The sequence below is a fragment of the Sphaerodactylus townsendi genome, linkage group LG02 (assembly GCF_021028975.2).
Source record: "Sphaerodactylus townsendi isolate TG3544 linkage group LG02, MPM_Stown_v2.3, whole genome shotgun sequence".
In the NCBI taxonomy this organism is placed as follows: domain Eukaryota; kingdom Metazoa; phylum Chordata; class Lepidosauria; order Squamata; family Sphaerodactylidae; genus Sphaerodactylus; species Sphaerodactylus townsendi.
The window spans coordinates 67,199,882-67,220,078 of record NC_059426.1 but is presented as its reverse complement, the minus strand read 5'-3'; the positions used below and the strand labels follow the sequence as shown (position 1 = coordinate 67,220,078).

The 20,197-nt window shown below is 44.4% G+C and overlaps 1 protein-coding gene across 2 annotated transcripts in view; it reads left to right on the top strand.

Annotated features, from left to right (window-relative positions):
- Window positions 1-4,338: 4,338 nt before the first annotated feature.
- ABCB6 (ATP binding cassette subfamily B member 6 (Langereis blood group)) overlaps window positions 4,339-20,197 on the top strand; it is a 46,748-nt gene continuing 30,889 nt past the window's right edge. For both annotated transcript variants that reach the window (XM_048485126.1, XM_048485125.1), the window contains exons 1-4: window positions 4,339-4,412; window positions 7,354-7,885; window positions 12,122-12,259; window positions 17,297-17,486. In XM_048485126.1, coding sequence (XP_048341083.1) covers window positions 7,370-7,885; window positions 12,122-12,259; window positions 17,297-17,486 — 844 coding nt within the window. In that variant the 5' untranslated portion in view covers window positions 4,339-4,412; window positions 7,354-7,369. The remainder of the gene's footprint in view (window positions 4,413-7,353; window positions 7,886-12,121; window positions 12,260-17,296; window positions 17,487-20,197) is intronic.

Genomic DNA, 20,197 nt, shown 5'->3' with positions numbered 1-20,197 from the left:
TAGTTTGAGCCAGTTCCTGAAGTAATATCTATGCTTGCCAAAGACCACCTTGCACAAGAGTCCAGATTCTAGAGGTGAGCATTTTGCTCTTACTTTGTTCATCCTGCAAGAGCATAAAATAGAGTGTAAGGCTCTGTACCCTGTGGTATACTGGTGTGTATGGGAAGAGGGGATGGAGGCAGTACTGGTCTGCCCATTGAGTTTCCACATAACCTCCTGCTTTAATACCCTTCTTTGTGTGGATCAGTTGATGGAAAAAATCCAGCTGCCATAGAAATGCCAGTGAGAAAAGGAACCTTACATGCCCAAAAAAATCAAAACCTGCCAGTATCTATGACAGGGGAGTCCAACTCTAGTCCTTCAGATGTTCATGGACTACAATTCCCATCAGCCCCTGCTGGCATGGCCAATGGTGGACTTCACATTCTCATGAAAGGAGATGAACCATCACCCTGATTGAAATGATACTCTTCTGTGCACAGCAGAGGTTCAGTTGGTTTCATAATTATTGCATTTGCTCCACTGCCCCTCTTTTTGTGTGTATGTGGGAGTATACTGCCCAGTCCCAGCACTGCAGCATGAAACCATCTGCTTGGCACAGCAAAGTTCATGAGAAATCCTTTCTGAGCAGCCTGTAAACAGCAATCGTATCCATGAGGGGTGTGGTAAAATCCATCCAATCAATGCACTGGTCAATGTTGTCCCATCTTTCAAAGCCGCAGCTCTCCACTGTTTTGAACAAACCTGTAATTTAACTCCCAGTACTGTCTCAGCTTGGACTTTGAGCACTTTTACTGTGATAGCTGCTGCACCTCCCACAAGTTCTTGCCAAACCCATTGCTTTGTGCGGGACAAGGGATATGCTGCTACAAATTAAAAGTAATATGGAAACACAGGGGTGGGGCACAGGGCTGACTTAAAGCAGCCGTGCTTGTCATTGGGAGTCAGAATTCCTGGGTTCTTGGGGTTGATTTCAGCTGCTGGCTTTCTGCATCCCAACAAGGGCTTCTTTTCATAGACTATGGCTCATTCCGCACACGCAAAATAATGCACTTTCAAGCTGCTTTCACAACTGTTTTTGCCATTCCCAAGCATGCAGCTCTAAAGAGCCCCTGAAAGCAGCCGGAAAAGTGCACATTCAGCACAGAACTATGACTCTTCTACTTCTGGTAATACCTTAAAGAAGAGGAGTTATTTGGTGTTTTTAGGGTGGATATGAAAGGAGGGGTGCAGCAGATTGTTCTAAGGCTCTCTTCAGGCAAGAAATTTTAGAACATAAGGAGGTCCCTGCTGGATCAGACCAGTGGTCTGGCATCCTGTTTCTACCATGGCCAACGAACAGGACATAGGTTGAAGTAGGGTTGTGGATTCTTTCTTCCTTATACTTTCCTTGGTCACTGGCATATTTTAGAGAGTTCAGAACACTTACTGGTATAGCATTAATCCCCCCCCCCCCCCGCTTTCCCATGTACACATTTTTGGACACAAAAAAACCTAGCAACGTAGCCCCACAGATTGCAGCCTTGATCTGTGCTGGCCATGATCTATATTGCCCTGGGCAATGGTTGCCTTGCTTGTTCCCTGTGGAAGTGCTTACAGCACTGGACTAGCTATGACATGGGATGGGATTTGCCAGCTGCCCTGTACTGTACTTATCTTTGTCCCCTCTGCGTGTGCATGGCACACCCACCTGCTGCCTCCTGTTTATTTGTGGCACTGGAAAGGCTGGGCTGTGACTCTATGTGACTTGTAAAGCAGATTTTGCACCCAGCATCCTGTATCTGCTGATTAAAGGGAGGGATTCTGTTCCCTATTGATTCTGGGCACTTCTGTGAGCTTTTTGTTTTTTGGGTCTTGAAGCATGATGGGTATGTGCAACAAACTGAATTGCTGGATCCTGAAATGCCCATGTCATGTTTGGTGGTGTTGTGGGGGCTCATATGGTCTCCATATCAGCCAAGTGGTGGCGAACCTGAGATGGAGCTCATACTCTTATCAGATGTTCATGGACTACAATTTCCCATCAGCCCCTGCCAGCATGGCCAATTAGGGAAGCTGGTTCAGGTACCATGAACACACAATCTGGAATACCTAGGTCCTCCTATATAGGAACGTATTCTTATATGGGCTACATCTAAGGAAGGACACATTCCCATTTCACTGAGGCCTGATGATCTATTGTGTCCGTTTTGAGAATCAGGGGCTTTGGGATTCTGTGATTGCTGAAGGACTGACAGTTTTTATACTGAAAATACGGCACTGATAGTACATTAAGAACAGAGCACAACACGATTTTGGGATTGTTGAATTCTACAGAGCCAAATACTAATCCAACTTTCCTCATCTTTAGTAATGCTCATTTTATTTGGAGGTGAAGATTTTTGTATGACATTTTGGAGCATAAAGTAATTGTTTGTTTTGGGGAAATGGGACTTTAAGTGTAAGAACTTTGGCCACGGGGAGCCAATCTTGACTAGGCTGTTGTATCTGATCTTCAGTTCCATCTTCAACATGAAACACCGGTCTGCTTTTCTTAAACCCATTTTACTTGAGATAAGTCACAATAAAGCCTGACTATAAAAGAAAAGGGGTGTGCTGATTCATTGTGGGAAGACTTGTACCATTCTTTGGCCTTTCTGCTCTGATTCTTCATTCTGGGGCCCTGGTGCAAGGTAAGGTGGTCATATTTTGTAACCCAGCATGAAAACAAATTTCCTAAGGTGTGGATGGGTAACAGTGGCTTTATTCCTCCCCTGTTTGTTTGTTTTTAAATACAGAGGGTGGGATTGAAGAACATTGCTTATGTAAGTTTTAAAAATATTCACAGCTGTTGAGGAACAAGCAAGACTGTTACAGTTGGAATTCATCCAGGAAAATGTGTGTGTCCCCCGCACTATGAATAAATTTGCTCTTGTAGTCAGTTGCATATTTGGAAAGTGTCCTACACAAAGTAAGCCCAATGTATGGGAATATCAGAATAATTATGAATTCTTATCAATGTACAATAGAACAATAAGATACAAACATGTTAATCTAAGCTTTTAAAATGATGGACTGTTAATCTTCACTGTTAAGAATAATCCATCCAGAAACTCCCACAAACAAAATTACATCTTTCGAAAGTGCATACTCAAGTTTGTTCAAGAATGCAAAATTGCAGTGTGGGAATAGATAGGTGAGGGGCACTGTGCTCATACTGCCCAGAAGCGTTTTCCTATTCAAACACTAGTAAGACCTTCAAGAAGTTGATTGTTAGGTTTAGTTAACTGTTAAGCCATACAGGGCCAACAGCAGATCTCTTCCTGCACTGGGAATTCAGGATAATACACATGGCATTATGCCACAGCCCTATGAGGTAGGTAATGACAGACTAGCCTAAACTCATATTTTCACAGATTAGTAGGGTAGTGAATCCTGGCCCATTTTCAACCCTAGGATTATCAAAGTGAATTTGAACCCAGGTCTCTCCAGCCTACATTGTAGTCATACCATTGCACTGGTTACTAGGGTTGTCAGGTCTGGGTTGGGAAGTCTTAGAGATTTGGGGTTGAGGGAAGGGAGGGAGGGAGTGCAGCAGGGTATAATGCATAAAGTCTGTCCTTCAAATAGGTTTGTCTGGTTCTCATGGTAGGGCATAGGGTTTAGGGATTCCAGATCCTGGTTGGGAAACATCTGATTTGGGGTGGGTTCTTGCCAGTACAGAGACATCAGTGCGGTCAGGTGCAATATGGGATTCAAATAATTTAACAACCGGTTCCGGTGGTGGGAGTCAAATAATTTCACAATTGGTTGTTTATAAGCACCATTTTAACAACCGGTTCTGCCGAAGTGGTGCAAACCTGCTGAATCCCAGCAGTCCACCTTTCAAAGCATCCATTTTCTCCAGGGGAGTTGATTTCTGTTCTGTATAGATGAGCTGTGTTCTGCCGGTCCAATCTTCCCATCTGGGGGCTGACATCCCTACCTTCAAAGTAGCCATTTTCTCCAGGGGAACTGATCTCTGTGGTGTGGAGGTCATCTGTAACGCCGGGAGGCCTCCAGGTCCCACCGGGAGACTGGTAACCCAAACTGCTGAAATACGTTTTGTAAGGGCGTATCTGAGGCCTCTGTGTCCCCTAGGCCTGATTGCGGCCAGAGTTGAAATAAATTATTGAGCCAATTGCCTTTGAGCCAATTCTCTTAAAGATCAAATTGCTACCACAAGAGAGTAGAATTAATAAAGAAATAATTTTATTGAATTTGACAAGAGTGCATTGCCGGTGGGCGCTAGGACCGAGTAGGAGCCAGGGAACTCCGTACGCTCTAGGACCCGGGGACGCAGGTCAGGCCTGCTGCGGTGGCTCCGATCGCGCTGAACCTTTGTCAGGAGGCGGTCTGTTGTTGCACCGGCCGAGCAACTGAAGGTTGGACAGGCAAGTGAGCGTGCATCGTGCCTAGGTCGAGGAAGGGCCTGGCGGGAGGCCGGGCCGGGGTGGGGGTGGGGGTGGGGGGTGGCAGAGATCTGGTTGCTCGGTGAGATTTTCAACCCGCCTTGTTGTGCCGCCTTTGCCTGCTGGCAGGGGTCAGGGCGAAAAGTGACGTCGCCGCCCCCCTTCAGTTCACCCCAGATCATGCCAGCTGTATGCAATACATACCTCCTTCGCGCTATGGGGGACAACAGACGTCTCTCCATTTAGGATTAATCATGGATACTCAGATTGTAATCATTGCCCCTCCCCCCTCCCGTAGTTGAACGGTAATTCCTCCCACCTCCTTCTGTAGCCGACCCCCAAGTGATTACTAAAATACAGGGCAGTGGGATTGCTTGGCACCTTTTCCTTTCACGCCGGCGCCGCTCTCTACTAACTAGTAAAAGGCTGGGGTGGATTTGTAATTGGTTGACTGGCAGAACACAAAAAGTGCTCATCAATTACTCACTTTCATCCTGGAAAGGAGTAGTGGAGTGCCACAGGGTTCTGTCCTGAGCCCAATGGTATTCAATATTTTTTATCAATGACTTGGGTAATGAAATAGAGAGCATGTTAATCAGATTTGCAGATGATACCAACTAGGAGGGGTAGCTCATACCCTGGAGGACAGGGGCAGGATTCAAAATTGTCTGGACAGATTAGAGAGCTGGGCCAAAACTAGCAAAATGAATTTCAACAGAGATAAATGAAAGATTCTTCACTTAGGCAGAAAAAAATTATTGACAAGGATGAGTGATACCTGGCTTGACTTGACAACAGTACAAGTGAAAGGGATCTGGGAGTCTTAGTAGACCACAAACTGAACATGAGGCAGCAGTGTGATATGGCAGCCAAGAAAGCCAATGCAATTCTGGGATGCATCAATAAGAGTATAGTGTCTCTAGATAGAGGAAAGTTATGTCCCATTCTACTCTGCATTGATCAGACCTCACCTACAGTACTGTGTTCAGTTCTGGGCACCGCAATTTAAGAAGGTTATTGACAAGCTGGAACATGTCCAGAGGAGGACAATCCAAATGGTAAAAGGTCTGGAATCCATGCCCTACGAAGAGAGGGAGCTGGGGATGTTTAGTCTGGAGAAGTGAAGGTTAAGGGGGGGACATGATAGCTATGTTGAAATATTTGAAGGGATGTCATGTCAAGAGGGAGCAAGCTTGTCTTCTGCTGCCTCAGAGACTAGGACAGTGGTGGCGAACCTATGGCACGGGTGCCAGAGGTGGCACTCAGAGCCCTCTCTGTGGGCATGCGTGCACAGAGTTCATCGTATGAAAATAGTGTAATTATTTCAGGGAGATTATTAGCATTAAACCTAAGACCTAGTTTTGGGGATGCAGTGCAGGTAACCCTGTTAAGCACTGTTAAACCCTACTGATTTTCATGGGAAGAACGAAAGCGTGATCCTTTACCTAGGAGTAAGCTCGGTAACTGGCAATGGGGTTTGCTTCTGAGTAAACCCTCCTAGGTTCGTGATTTACCCGTTTGAAGTGTTGTGCAGTTGCTTCAAAGCAAAGCCACCGACTACCACGAAGCTTACTCCCGAGTAACGTGTGGCTTGGAGCCAACCTTTTTTTTATACTAAAACCTCAGTATTCAGGTTAAATTGCCATGTTGGCACTTTGTGATAAATAAGTGGGTTTTGGGTTGCAGTTTGGGCACTCGGTCTCGAAAAGATTCACCATCACTGCATCAGGACATGGAGTAATGGATTCAAGGTGCAGGAAAAGAGATTCCACCTAAACATTAGGAAGAACTTTCTGACTGTCAGGGCTGTTCAACAGTGGAATTCACTGCCTTGGAGAGTGATGGAATCTCCTTCTTCGGAGATTTTTAAACAGAGGCTGGATGATCATATGTCAGGAGTGCTTTGATTGTGTGTTCCTGCATGGGAGGAGGTTGGACTTGATGGCTCTTCTGGTGTCTTCCAACTCTATGATTCTATGAATACAAAAGGCAAGTAACTATTTATTTGTGAAGGAGAGTGGCATGTTAAAAACACGTGTGGCAATTGTTGTGCACTGTTGCTGTCACCGCAGACTATGTGGGCAGTGTTGGACTGGTCTCTCTCTCAGCTCAGCCTTATGGCCCCTGGGTGCCCTTTGGGCAAGACACTGCCTTCTCAGTAATAGTTCATCGCTTGGGAAATAAAATATAGAACAGCTGACCTGAAACATCTGAGGATGAAAGGGAGGAGATTTGACAAGGACAGCATAGTAACAACATGATGGCTTGACTATTTTTATGATGTGTCAGAAAGGGAAAAACAATGTAAGGCTTTAGAAGAAGACTTGAAAATAGCAATTTATTTTTGTGTGAGTGAAAGCTAAAGAAAAATCAGAGGTCTTTAACTTAGAAGCTCAGCCCCTTCCTCCTCTTCCCTACTTGTGATTGTTTTGATGTCTTTTGTGGAGGATTTTTCCAAACCCAAGAGTGGGAAGTAAAAACAGCGACTGATTTCTGCTCCAGGAGAAGGCAAAAAACATCAGCCACCTGACTCTTCTAGCCCAGCTTTTTGTCATTCTGCTGGTTAGTAGCAAGTGGTGTGGAAGGAAAGGGTGCCAAGCAATCTCACTAGCCTTACTAGTTTTCCTGTTCTTTTCTCTGTAAAGCATCTCGCTCAGCCTTTTCTTGGGGGCATAATATTATTGGCTAAGGACAAACAGGATCCTGAGTTAGATGGGCCAAAATATCTGCTCTGTATCAACAAACATACTCATGCTTACATATATAGGCATATAGTTAGAGTGTACGATATTCCTGTGTGCACGTTTGCATTTGGTACCTAAAGACATGGAGGCATGATGAACGTGTATATTTTCATTTGCATACTTTGGTGCCCATATGCACCCCAATTTCCTTTTCGTTTCTTTCATCAATGTTTCTACAGCTCCTCAACTGGCAGGATGGTGGTGCTACAAAGCTACTGTGAAGGGAATGAGTCTCTGAACCAAGCATGGGCTCAGCAGGGGTTGTACCCCTGTTTCTATTTCACTCTGGTGCCTGCAGTGTTGCTCAGCGTTTGTCTCCTGTTGGGTGCCCTTCAGTCTGCCTGTTATGCCAGGTTTAGCCGCATCATGGAGCCAAAATATATCCCTCGTTCCCGACTGTACTACATACAAGTCCTCTTTTCCCTGCTACTTGCACTGCTGCCCTTTGTTGCTTTGCTATGGCAAGCATTGGGTATGCGTCAGCTCCATGGCTATGTGGTACTATATGCCTGCCTATCTGCTGTGAGCTGGGCCAGTTCAATTGGGCTACTGCATTTGGAACGCACCAGAGTGATGGTACAAGACCGGATCCGAGGCCATGGAGCTATCCTACTCTTCTTCTGGGCTCTGGCCTTTGCTGCTGAGAACCTAGCCTTCGTCTCCTGGAATAGCCCTCTCTGGTGGTGGGGCTTAGAAGACACCAACCAAAAGGTGAGTCAATGCAGAGTCTAGAGAGGAGGCCAGGGGCATAATACCTGTCTGGTGCTGTAAGGCAAGAGCATCTCACTTTGCTAGGAGCACCCTGGCGCTAAAAGTGGGCCGACGTCATGGCAGATTTCACTGTTTGTTCTGGCCCTGCTGTGGTCTGTGTTAGCCATGTTCACTGGAAGAGGTTTACCAGGATCTGAAACACCCTGATTGTGCATTCAGCAAGGATAAAAGAGGCAGAAACTGCACATCTCATCCCTTGAATTAGTGCTGTGTGAACAGGTATCCAGATGGGAATTTGGGAATCAGTTATGAATTAGCTCACAAGTGGGATGAAGGTGTTGTTTTTTTAAAAAAAACTGGTGATAATCAAGAGTTCTCCTAAGGAAAATTGTGAATAATTTGAATGAGAGCCATCTGTGTGTATGTGCAGTACAACCATTTCCTTTTTATGGAAAAGAAGCCCTTAAAAAATGCAAGTGAGCAAGGAAATCATCAGGCAAGGCTTTACCGCCATGGAGATTCAGTGATGAGAAAGACCTTCCCTGTTGATTTTCTGCCTCTCATGCAGGTCTTAAACACAGAGAGGCCCTTTCCATAAGAAAAGGTCAACCTTAGAGCATTCCAAATGTTCACTTCTGTGGGGAGAGGTGAATCTTCAGCCACTCCATCAAGGATCTATGACCCTGCCAAGTAGCAGCAAGCACCCCAGCCCTTCCACTGGACTCAGATGCCATCCTTTTCTTGTGCTGGATGATTGTGTGGGAAGAACGGAGTCTAGCCTACAGTTTTTAGACAAAATGGTTTAGGGGAAGAGGTTGATCAAATGGTGCAAGCACACGCTAGCTGCTGTTGATGTTCTTAAGTGCCAGGCACTGCTTATCTTTTTCCTCCCAGCCTGCTTTGTTCAGTACACTTTTGCTGAGTCACTTTGGGCCAGAGAAGGCTTATGTGTGTGTGTCTATGTATGCCTGTGTGCTTACTTATATACTCTTGGGAAGATATTGTTTTGCTGAGTCATTGTAGCAGGACTTTTTCCAGTCACTCAGCATAAGGTCCCATTTGTACAGTTTTCTGGCTGTCGGTCTGAGATTTCCAGTTTCCTTGCATTGACAAACTGTGCACCTGGCCCTCTTGAAGCAAGACAAAAGAGGAGAACTGATCTCAATCCCATAGATTCCTTGTTAAGCAATTAAATGTTTATTTCACCCTTTATTTATTTAGAGAATTGGCATGCAGAACCTGCTCAAGGTAGCTCACGTCCAATACAATAAAAACTGAACTGATCCCCAAAAAGGGTTAGAAATGCCAGGGCATAAGAATATATTCAGTCCTCAAAAGAATTTAGATTGGCATACCTGGTTTCCTTGTGAGGTAGGCTGAAAGAGTGTGGCCCAGGATCACGCAGTGAGTGTCAGGGCAGATTGGAGATTTTGCCCCATTTGTAGTCAACTATTTGTAGTCAAATATAGTGTCAAATATCTCATCTTAGGTAAGTGATCAGGGCCACTCTATTCTTGTATGCCAACTAGTAAATAATCCCCAAAGGTTGCTTTTGACCCTTCATTTGGTGTAAGAAGATGGGTGTAACTTTTGGAAAAGTAATGGGATGCTGTCAGCACCTTCTGAAATAAAATTTGTGATGTATGACTTAATTGTCCAGTGGTTTCAGCACTGCTTTCCTACCCTCTTTTCTTCCCGTCATCCTGTGGAACAAATGGCTTGTCTTTATGCCATGCTCTTTATGCCATACCTGGTTTCCTTGTGAGGTAGGCTGAAAGAGTGTGGCCCAGGAGCAGCAGTGGCGTAGGAGATTAAGAGCTTGTGTATCTAATCTGGAGGAACCGGGTTTGACTCCCAGCTCTGCCGCCTGAGCTGTGGAGGCTTATCTGTGGAATTCAGATTAGCCTGTACACTCCCACACACGCCAGCCGGGTGACCTTGGGCTAGTCACAGCTTCTCAGAGCTCTCTCAGCCCCACCCACCTCACAGGGTGTTTGTTGTGAGGGGGGAAGGGCAAGGAGATTGTCAGCCCCTTTGAGTCTCCTACAGGAGAGAAAGGGGGGATATAAATCCAAACTCCTCCTCCTCCTCCTCCTCCTCCTCCTCCTCCTCCTCCTCCTCCTCCTCTTCTTCTTCTTCTTCTTCTTCTTCTTCTTCTTCTTCTTCTTCTTCTTCTTCTTCTTCTTCTTCTTCTTCTTCTTCTTCTTCTTCTTCTTCTTCTTCTTCTTCTTCTTGTCTTGTAACTTTTTGTCATTTATTCTCACAACAACTGAGGTAGTTTCTCTTGCCAATACAGGCCCAAGACCTCTGTGTGCATTGGCTGCCTGTTACTGTAATTTGGAGGAATCCTGTTTATGCAGCCTTAACTAAGAAGGCCTGAATGTTTTCAGTCTCATCTAACTCTCGTTGTTACTAGACACTATCAATTTTTTATTTAAATATTTTAATTCCTTTTTAGTACAAAGCACTCACAAAGCATCTCCCTTTTGTTTGTGATGGGTGCTGACAGTTTGTTGAAATATTGCAGGAACTGCAGAACACATTGGAAAAGGTGTGTTTTTAAAATTAATTTTGAATTACCCCAAACAAAAAGAAATAACAACAATGGTGGCAGGTCTACATTGTAAGCAGTTTTCCAAAGGTCTAAAACTATGACCATGTGCAATTGTAGCCTGTGTGCCAAACATTCATATACTGATAAAATTGTAGGTCCTCGATCTATTGGATTTCTGGAAGTGGACATTGATCTTCCCACTGTAATATGAATCTTCTTGAAACAATAAGGGCAAGGAGAGTCCATTTTGGTTGACCATCATTCAGTCTCCCGGAGACAGGCAAATAGTTTAAAAGTCCCTAAGCATTCTGAAAAGATCTATGCATATTGTAATGTAAAACTGATGTAAGAAACTACTTCTTCCCAAAAAGATTGATTAATTGGACAGGTGCCAAAGCATATGTTTAAGACATGTGTCTTGTAGGTTACAATGCCAACAGTTGGACACATCTTCATTTGTTTGTCTTTTTTTTTGCATCATGTCACTATTTGATAACAATAGGAAGGAATGGGGGACCTTTGCTTCCCTGTTCAGCAAGAATCAAAGTCTTACACCCCTCATTTAACAGCAAGTGTCCCCTGCCTACCACTCCAGAGAGCTCCTGCTCTTCCCCCTCCTCACTCAGCTAAATCCCATGGCCTAGCTTTTTCTACATACCATAGAACAGGAGGAACAGGGGTCAGAAAATGCTGGAAGCAAGTGTACCCCAATCTGTTTTTTTTACTGTTCTAATAAATGAATACTTTAAACAGTATTTTACTGGTCATTTGATTTCAAATTTGTTTTGGTCTGGTCAAATGCCGTTAATGGCACTTTCCCTTTCTCCAGGCTGTCTGACCCAGGACTAGATCTTGGGAATAGAGTATGGGATAGGACACTGGATTAGGAAGACCTGAGTTCAAAACATGTACTTGGGGTTCAATGGGCACTCCATTCTGAGCTTTCCATGAAGACTAGCATTTTGTTTGCCTTTTTTTTTTAAAAAAAGAATTCTTCATATTGGGCCTGATTTTAATTGGGTTGGGTTTAGGCTACGCTGTTTTCCTGATAGGAATGACCCAAGAAGCTGTTATAATACATGCTCTGATATGGACATCTGTATGTTTGCCCCATAGGGCAGGTAGCAGCTCCTCCTAGCTGTTTCAGATTGAGAATCTCCCCCCTCCTTCTCCTGCACTGTTATCTTGATCCAACATGGGCTCCTGAATGCATGATTTCTTTTTTTCAAGCTGCAAGCTTTTTTGCTGATGTGCCAGCATTATATGTAGTCAACCTTGAAGTTCAATTGCAGTCCCATCCTAAGCAGAGTTATCTCTTTCTAAGCTCATTGAAACCAGTGGGCTTAGATATATGTAAATCTGTTTAGGATGGTATGAGGTAGTCACTGACTCTTTAACATTTTGAGCATGCCATTTGCACTGAGTCCCGGGTTCAGTTGTCAGATAAGACTGTGAAAACTAGGGTCAGACTTTTTCTTACCAGTTGCTAAGAGAGGAGGGCAGCTGTTGGCTTTTAAATCCTCCTTTTGGGTTTTCTAAACCATTGGGTTGACTGTTGTGGGAAGTGGGATTTTGGACTATGACGAGTATTGATTGGATGCACCAGGGCTTTATTATTTGTAACAAGGGGAAGGGGGAGATAGGCTACAAGAAAATATCTGACCTTTGATCACCTCCCCCAGGTTCAGTTCAGTCTGTGGTTACTACGCTACATCTGCACCTTCACCCTCTTCACCTTGGGGATGAAGGCCCCTGGCCTGCCAAAGAAGCCCTACATGCTGCTAATTAATGAAGATGAACGTGACGTGGAAACCAGACAGGTGGGCCTCTGTGATCCTAAAGGCAGTCTCCTCTATGTCTGTCTCTTTTACGTGAACCAGCTGGGTGGTGTGGGAGCCAGGAACATCACGTTGTAAGGAACTGGAGTTTTTTGATTTCTCTTCAACTAACTGCCATTTGGAAGAAGGCCCTACAGTTGCCACAGGAAGTCAAGTCTTAGGCTGGAGTGTGCATTACAGCTGACACAGAGATGCCTCTAAAAATTGCCTTTGGGTGGCAAAGGATTTACACCCTGGCAATTAAGGTGTGGCACTCCTTCATGAATCAACATGTCCTCCCAGTGGGAGTGTGGAGATGCCCAATTCTCAGGCCAGTTTCACCAGGATCATGGCAGTGACTAATATGTGCTCTACTCCTCAGATCTGGAGTAGAAAGAAAACGGTTGACTATAGTGTACTATCTGTGCATGTGGTACCTTCACCTTTCCTTGCTATTTACATAACCCCTTCTAGTTCCTGGGAAAATACCTCCTGTGGCAATTGGAGCTCCACTGAAAGAAGACACAAAATGCTGTTTCCCTTCCTCCCCCCTCCCCCCCAGCTTGCTTGATTGTGTCTGCATGTAGCTCCTACAACCTCAGGAACAAACTTCCTGTGGAGTAGAAGAGGCTACTGCAAAGGAAAGACACCACAAATTCAGTTCATGGATGGTGCAGGTCAGTGTGAGGTCTAAGTGCGCCAGCCATTGCTGCTACTACTTTGAAGCAATGGGAACCATAGCTCAGTGGCAGAGGAAATGGTTGGCATGCGGAAGGGGCCAGGAACAGTCCCTGGCATCTCCAGATGAACAGATCACAAGCAGAAGGGCAGAGTCCATAGAATCTCCATGTGAGATCCTGGAATGTTGCTGCCAGGAGTGGACCCCAGGGGCCAAGGACCTGACCTGGTGCAAGGTGGCCTCTAGTGCTAAAAGGCTGCTGTGTCCCAGCAGCAGCAAGATGGTAAGAGATCTAGCAATTATTTCTTTCCTGGTGCAGTATTTCTAGGGAAAACCACGTCTGTCATCCTGCTGTCATCCTCAGTTAGGAGAGGTAGCAACAACAGAAATGAGAGGAGGACAAACAGGCAGCTTACTCTAGGTCCGTGGTGGCGAACCTTTGGCACTCCAGATGTTATGGACTACAATTCCCATCAGCCCCTTCCAGCATGGCCAATTGGCCATGCTGGAAGGGGCTGATGGGAATTGTAGTCTATAACATCTGGAGTGCCAAAGGTTCGCCACCACTGCTCTAGGTAGAAGTTCACTGAAAGGGCGGGGCCAGTTGTATAAAAACTGGCTAGTAAGGCCAGTTCAGGCATATAAAACTTGCTGAGAGGTGCAGTCAGATTATGTTGAGACACAACTTTTCTGCAGCTCTTCCCTTTTATACAGTCTGCTGGGAATAACAACATAATTCAGGTCTGTGGCAGCTACTACTGAGATAATATACAAAACACATGAAATGAGCAATTAAAATTCTAAACATTATTTATTAACTAACAATGAAGCCCTTTGTGGGAAAAAGATACAATGGGCTCCAAAAAAATGTTGCTCGGGTCACTCCTGGCACCCCCTGGAAATTGGCAACTTTACTAAGTCCACCCTTTTCCTTTGGTCCAGCCCCCACTTTCATTCTTCTTATTTCCCTGCCCCACCCCCATTCATTTTAATCCAGTTCATTTCCCTTTATCCCTCTCATTCCCCCCCATCCCTTTCAATCACCCCACCCCACCATCTTCTGCTCCAGCCGTAAAAAGTGGGTTGTTGCCAGTGTGCCTTGCTTCTTATATAGTAAGATGATACTGGATTTGCCTGTGATTTCTTGATCTTACTGTAGCCAAGGCATGAAATAAGGTCATCATGTTGTAAATTGATGTTAATCTGGTAGGCTAGTAGCCAATGGAGAGGATTTTAAGTATGGGCTGAGGCTGAAAATACTTGAACATTAATTGCTACAGACTTGCTTGCGTTAATGATCAAATCCAGCAGGTGTGAATGATCCCCAGCAGATGGAGCTGTGTGTTTCTCTCCTGGATTGCATCGAGTTGCATTGTAGATGTGCAGTCACAAGGAGGCCGGGGCAATCTTCTGTTTCAGCAAGAGGCTTCCCTCCCGTCTCCCTTCTCTGCTATGGTCGACTCTACTCTATCTTAGATCATAACCCACTGACAAGTCATACTGGTGTGAATGATTCTAATTCACTGCTGGTGGCTGGATAAAAATATGTGTGATACAGTGCCCCAGGATGATTTTTAAAAGCTTGAATTCTCTGGAAAAAGCAAGTTCTCAATTGTATATATTATGCAAAAATAAAACAATTTCACAGTTTCTTATTGTACACAATTTGCCATGTAAGTTTCCCAGGGCTATCTATCCGACTGCTCTTGGAATTTGTGTCTGTTGGGCATTAGAGCAAATCTTAAGATTTTAACAGTACTAACTGATGGAGTCGGCAATTCCTTGTTAGAAGCCTGGCCAGACTTCCATTTCTTGAGTAGTTCCCCCCACCCCCACCCTTTCACTTATTTATTCTTAAGTATCCGATGGCCTCCAGGTTATTAGTTTCTTAAAATATATTTTAAGAGTCTGGTAATTTTAACTTGACTTCTTACTATATGTTTGGTATTACAAATAAGAAAAATGATCAGTATAACTAGATAAGCTGCTCCTCTAGGATAATTTGACTAGCATAATGGGCATCTATTATCGAATGTGCCTTGAAGTGGAATCAACTGTTCCCATATCTTAGAATAGCTTGAGAATGGTGGGTGAAGTTGGAATCGCCATGGTTCCAATTCTGGAGATTCTTCTTCTTCATGCAGTAGGGGCTGGGTGGGGTCTATGGGCCCTCTGCACGAGTCCCAACATTGGAAGAGACTGTGTAGACCTGGTCCAACCCCCCTCTCAATGCAGGAAATCTAGAGCTAGAGCATTCCTGACAGATGGCTGTCACTAAAGAAGACCCTCCCCATTGTTCCTTTGTTGGACAGCCCTTACAGAGATTATTCTTAATGTGCAACAGAAATCTACCCTCCTGTACAATTAAGACCCTTGAATCTGGTCTTGTTCTCAGGATCAGCAAAGAACAAGAGTTTGCTCTCTTCCATAAATGCCTTGCAGGTATTTGAAGAGCAGGAACATACCTTCCTCCAGTATTCTCTTCTCCAGGCTAAACATACCCAATCCCTTCAATCTTTCCTTGTAGGATTTGTTTTCCAAACCAACAATTATCTTTTGTGGCCCTTATATGGACCTGCTTCAATTTATCTACATCATTCTTGAACTGTGGTACCCAGAACTAGAGACCGTATTCCAGACATGAGGTCTGAACAACATGAAACAGAATGGAACTATTACATCTTGTGACTTGGTGCTGTACTTAATGCAGCCTAAAATCATATTAGCCCTTTTTGCAGTGGCGTCATACTGACAGCTCATATTTAGCTTGCGATAGATTGCAGTCTCAGGATCTTTTGTCCAAGTGCCATTGCCAAGCAGGATGATATACCAGTGGGCTTGGTAACTCTCTGCAACCTCTTTGTCACAGCCTAGACCCAGGTACTGGGAAACTAAAGTTGGCACAAGTTAACTTGATACTTCATAACACTCGGGGGCGGGGGGGGGGGGATCACCAACCACCACCACCCTTCCCTTCCTCTTCTTGCAGATTGTGCTCAAATCACCCCTGTACTTAAGGGGCTGTGAGTCTTCTTCCACATGTGACAAAGCCTACTGTACCTGTCCTCTAGCAGGATTCTCACTTGAAGCATTCCTATAAGCAGTTTTTTTAGTTTCATGGTTCAGAACATCTACTGATTCCTCTGCTGCCACAAGGACTCTCTTCCATGCAGTTTTCTCCCCGTCAACCTTGAAGGTCTCTTCCTGCTGTTGTCTTTGCCTCTGTAGAAGCCTCACTGTCCATCTTCTCTCTTGTTCACACCAACATCCATTTCTATTGATGAACCATAGTTTCTTCCTTATTTCACTCCTTGCACGAAGGTTGTCTGAAACATCTGGATTTCCTTGTAGCAAAGGCACTTACTTGAATTGTGTGGTATTATTAAATAATGATAGAAAGCAAGTCTGTTGATCTGTTGCTGAACTTACACAGTTACATAACTCATATACATCTTACTTTAAAAAGTACTTTGATGCGAGAGTTATAATGTTGGGGTTCTGTGTGGTTTCCAGGCTGTATGGCCGTGTTCTAGCAGCATTCTCAGTATAGCCCGGAAACCACACAGCACCCCAGTGATTCCAGCCGTAAAAGCCTTCGACAATATAGTTATAATGTTATCACAGGGTCTGTTCGCAAAGGAAGCTTGTAGGCCAGTCCTAAATATATAGTTCTGATAAATCTCCATCCTTCTGTCCTAGCCAATCACAGTGAGGCCCAGCTCATAAATAGGTCATAAAACAGGATGAGTGAGTCAGCTACTATGATGATTGAACAATGGGGAGTGAAGGAAGAGAAGGGGAATTTAGGGATCTGTTGAAAGCAGTGGCCTATTGTGTTGGATCCCTTGAAATTAACTCTTTCTTGGCTGGCTAAAAACCTGACCTTTAGCCTTTCAATTAAACCCTTTAATCCTAGTTTAGATCTAGGTCTTAGTTGTACCGGTTTGTCTCTGCTGCTGAAGCAGAACTGAGAAAATGCATGACGTAAGTTGCTATAGGTTTGTCTCTTCAACCTGGATGCCCTGTCAAAGCAACCGTAAAGATGTTGAGATCCTGCCGTTTTCGGTCAAGTTTTCCCTTAGCCCCATGCCTTTCTCATTGAATTTCTGTGAATGTTCTTTGCTTCCCTGTCTAGCTGTGTCTCTCCCTGTGCCCTTTGCCGGGAATCTCCTATATTCTCCATCCCACCCACTGCTCAATTTCGGTCTCAGCCCATCTCCAGATGCCAGCTGTAACCTTTTCTCAGGCACCATATCAGAGTGGTTGTTGGCTTCCTTCCCCATGACAAAACAGGTGGAACATTTCAGTTTCTCTGCCCTAAAGTTCCTTTTCCTGTACTCATTTCCATTTCTGTCTCTCAGCCCCTGCTTCCAGATGACAGAGAACATCGCTCCACTTGGAGGGATTTGGGTCGGAAAATACGGTTGCTTTCCCTCTACCTCTGGCCAAAGGGGAATGTCCTGCTGCAGTGCCTGGTTGTATTCTGCATGACGCTTATGGGTCTGGACCGTGTCATCAATGTCTTTGTGCCTGTCTATTACAAGAAAATTGGTAAGTAGTAGTAAGTAGTCCAGTCAGTCAATCTTTACTACAGTCATAGACCAGTATAAGGTAGATAAAATACAACCTATTAAAAAGATAAATGTATAAAAGAATTTGTTGGATAAAAAAGAGAACTCAAGAAAGATAAAGGAACATAAAAGAAATGGGATAAGAACGTAAATGTTAAAAGGAAACAAATAGCTTAAAAACTAAAAAGGGGTTAGGCATAAGGGAACAATGAAGTTGGCAGATAGAAGAATACAATGATCAAATCACAGTATACTCTTATAGAGCAACTTTAATATTCATTAAGCCTAATTGATAGCACAGACTTTCCTACCATGTATTTCAAGTGCTGTTACACATGGTATGTTATACCAGGATTGGTATCTGTAATCAACAAGGAAGTATAAAATTGTCCTGTGTGACCTGGAAATCTCTGCTCCCAGCAGAGATCCAGAATGCATGCGAGAAAGCAAGCAAATGAGTGGCTTCCACACAGAAGTTTTACTCCAGACAAGTTTACTTCACACGGGTGTTGTCCCCTAGTTATCTGCTTTCTGTGTTTTCCCCTTCTTTGGTATAGTCTTTCCCAAACCTGGTTCAGTATGACCTTTTAGAATAAATCACTGTTAAGGTCTGTTTGCATATTATACAGATTAAAAAATGTGCATTTTTGGAAGTTCTGCTCCACGTTGGCGCTATTTTTCTTGGCTCAGCCCTCTATGGTACTCCCCTATCACCATAACAAGGCTTTCTTGTGCTTTGCTTTTTTAAAAAATCAGCAATTGACATGTCACTATAATATTGTAGCAATATTTCTGGTGAATTCTTCTGAATTTCTCAGCCTTCATGAAGAAGTAAGCACTTTAGCCATTTTATTGCAGAGATATGCCTTTTTCCTTATATCTTCACAATAAAAAGGGTTAGAGAAGCATATTTTAAAATATGAATGCTGGGTATTCAGAGGATAGATTATTATAATACTGTGGAAATATGTCAATTGCTGATTTTAAAATCCTAAAAAAGCCACTTTGAAGGTATTGGGGGGGGGGGGGAATGCCAGCCACGGGGGCTGAGTCAACTAAAATAATTAAACCTGTTATGCTGATCCTCCATTGTGGCTATATATGCCTCTGCAGCCTACTATGGCTGCTTCAAGATGGTGATATTTCTCCGTGGAGCTGTCATGCCCACTGTGAAGAATTTTCACCATGTGGAAGTGACCATGGTTGGATTTTTTGTGTGGAGGTACCCTTGGAGTTCCAGAATCCCCAGGGAGAGGAGAAGAGTATGTCCTCTGTTTTAACCAGTTTTCTGAATTAACCACTAGGGGGTGGCCTTCCACTGACTTTGGGAGAGTTCAAGGGACTGAAAAAGAGCCACTTGTGACTAACTCAGTATTGCTGCCTTCAGATTTCTGTTCGCAATATATCCATGGACTATGTATTGTCGAAGGCTTTCACGGCCGGAATCACTGGGGTGTTGTGTGGTTTCCGGGCTGTATGGCCGTGTTCCAGCAGCATTTTCTCCCGACGTTCCGCCTGTATATCTGGCTGGCATCTTCAGAGGATCTGAAGATCCATGGACTGCTTTGATATAGTTGCACATTTCAGCTCCAGCCAGCTGCACGTGGCATGCGTCCACATCAAACTCTTGTTTTTTAAGTACTGTGCATTAACAATGTGTACGGAGAATTATGCACACAACTTGTATGAAGAGGCCCTTCAAGAGACTCATTCACAAATGTCAGCTTCTGCCTGGTCCATTACGCACCTGTTGGGAACTGTGACTTGGAGTGGCTGACATAGCGTAGTGGACTTGGAATGGGAAGGCACCAGGCTCTGAGATAGAGAATCCTCTGGTGTGGAGCGGCTGTTTGACTTTTTTCTTTGCAAGGAAGCAGTGGCATCAGCTGTTACCCCCCCCCCCCCACACACACACTTTTGATTCTTCATGAATAGATCATTTTCCTGGTGCTTCCATATAGCTGCTCACAGAGAAGGAGAGAGTTCTCTGTACGAGGACCATGAGCAGCACATATTCTGTGGAGAAGGGGGCAGTGATCAAGAGAATGCAGGACTGTTGGCTGCTTTGCCTCTCCTGCCATGTTGCTCTGTGTGCCAGAGTAGCCTCTTCCCTCATGGGGTCATTCTACTTGTTACGAGGAAAGAGCCGGCACATTGGGGATAGTGCAGTCCTTGACTGTGTGCCCCTTTAGGTTCTTTCCAAATAGATGGAGGAGAGAGAGGTTTGCTCCCTGATGTGCTCTTTTCCACTTCTTTCTGCATCAAGTGTAAAATTCATCCTTTGTTGAATTTATCCTTTGAGTTCTTTTCAAAGCCCCACCCTACCCCCGTCTTCAGCTGAGACCTTGCTGTCTCCCTTTGCTCTCCCTTATCTCACCCTGCATCTTTACAGATCTGCTATGGCAGGGGTGTCTAACTCTGGTGCTCCAGTTGTTCATGGACTACAATTCCCACCAATTGGCCATTCTGACAGGGGCTGATGGGAACTGTAGTCCATGAACATCTGAAGCGCCAGAGTTGGACACCTGTGCTACGGGTACTCTCCAGCTCCCCTCAAGACCCTGTTATGTCCATTTCATTTGCTTTGAACACCTTCTGGAACCTTCCTTTCTCTACTCTGGATCGTATTTAATAATGCTCAAACAATTCCATTGCCAGATGAATCTGCAAAGTCAGAGTGAACTTCTTGGA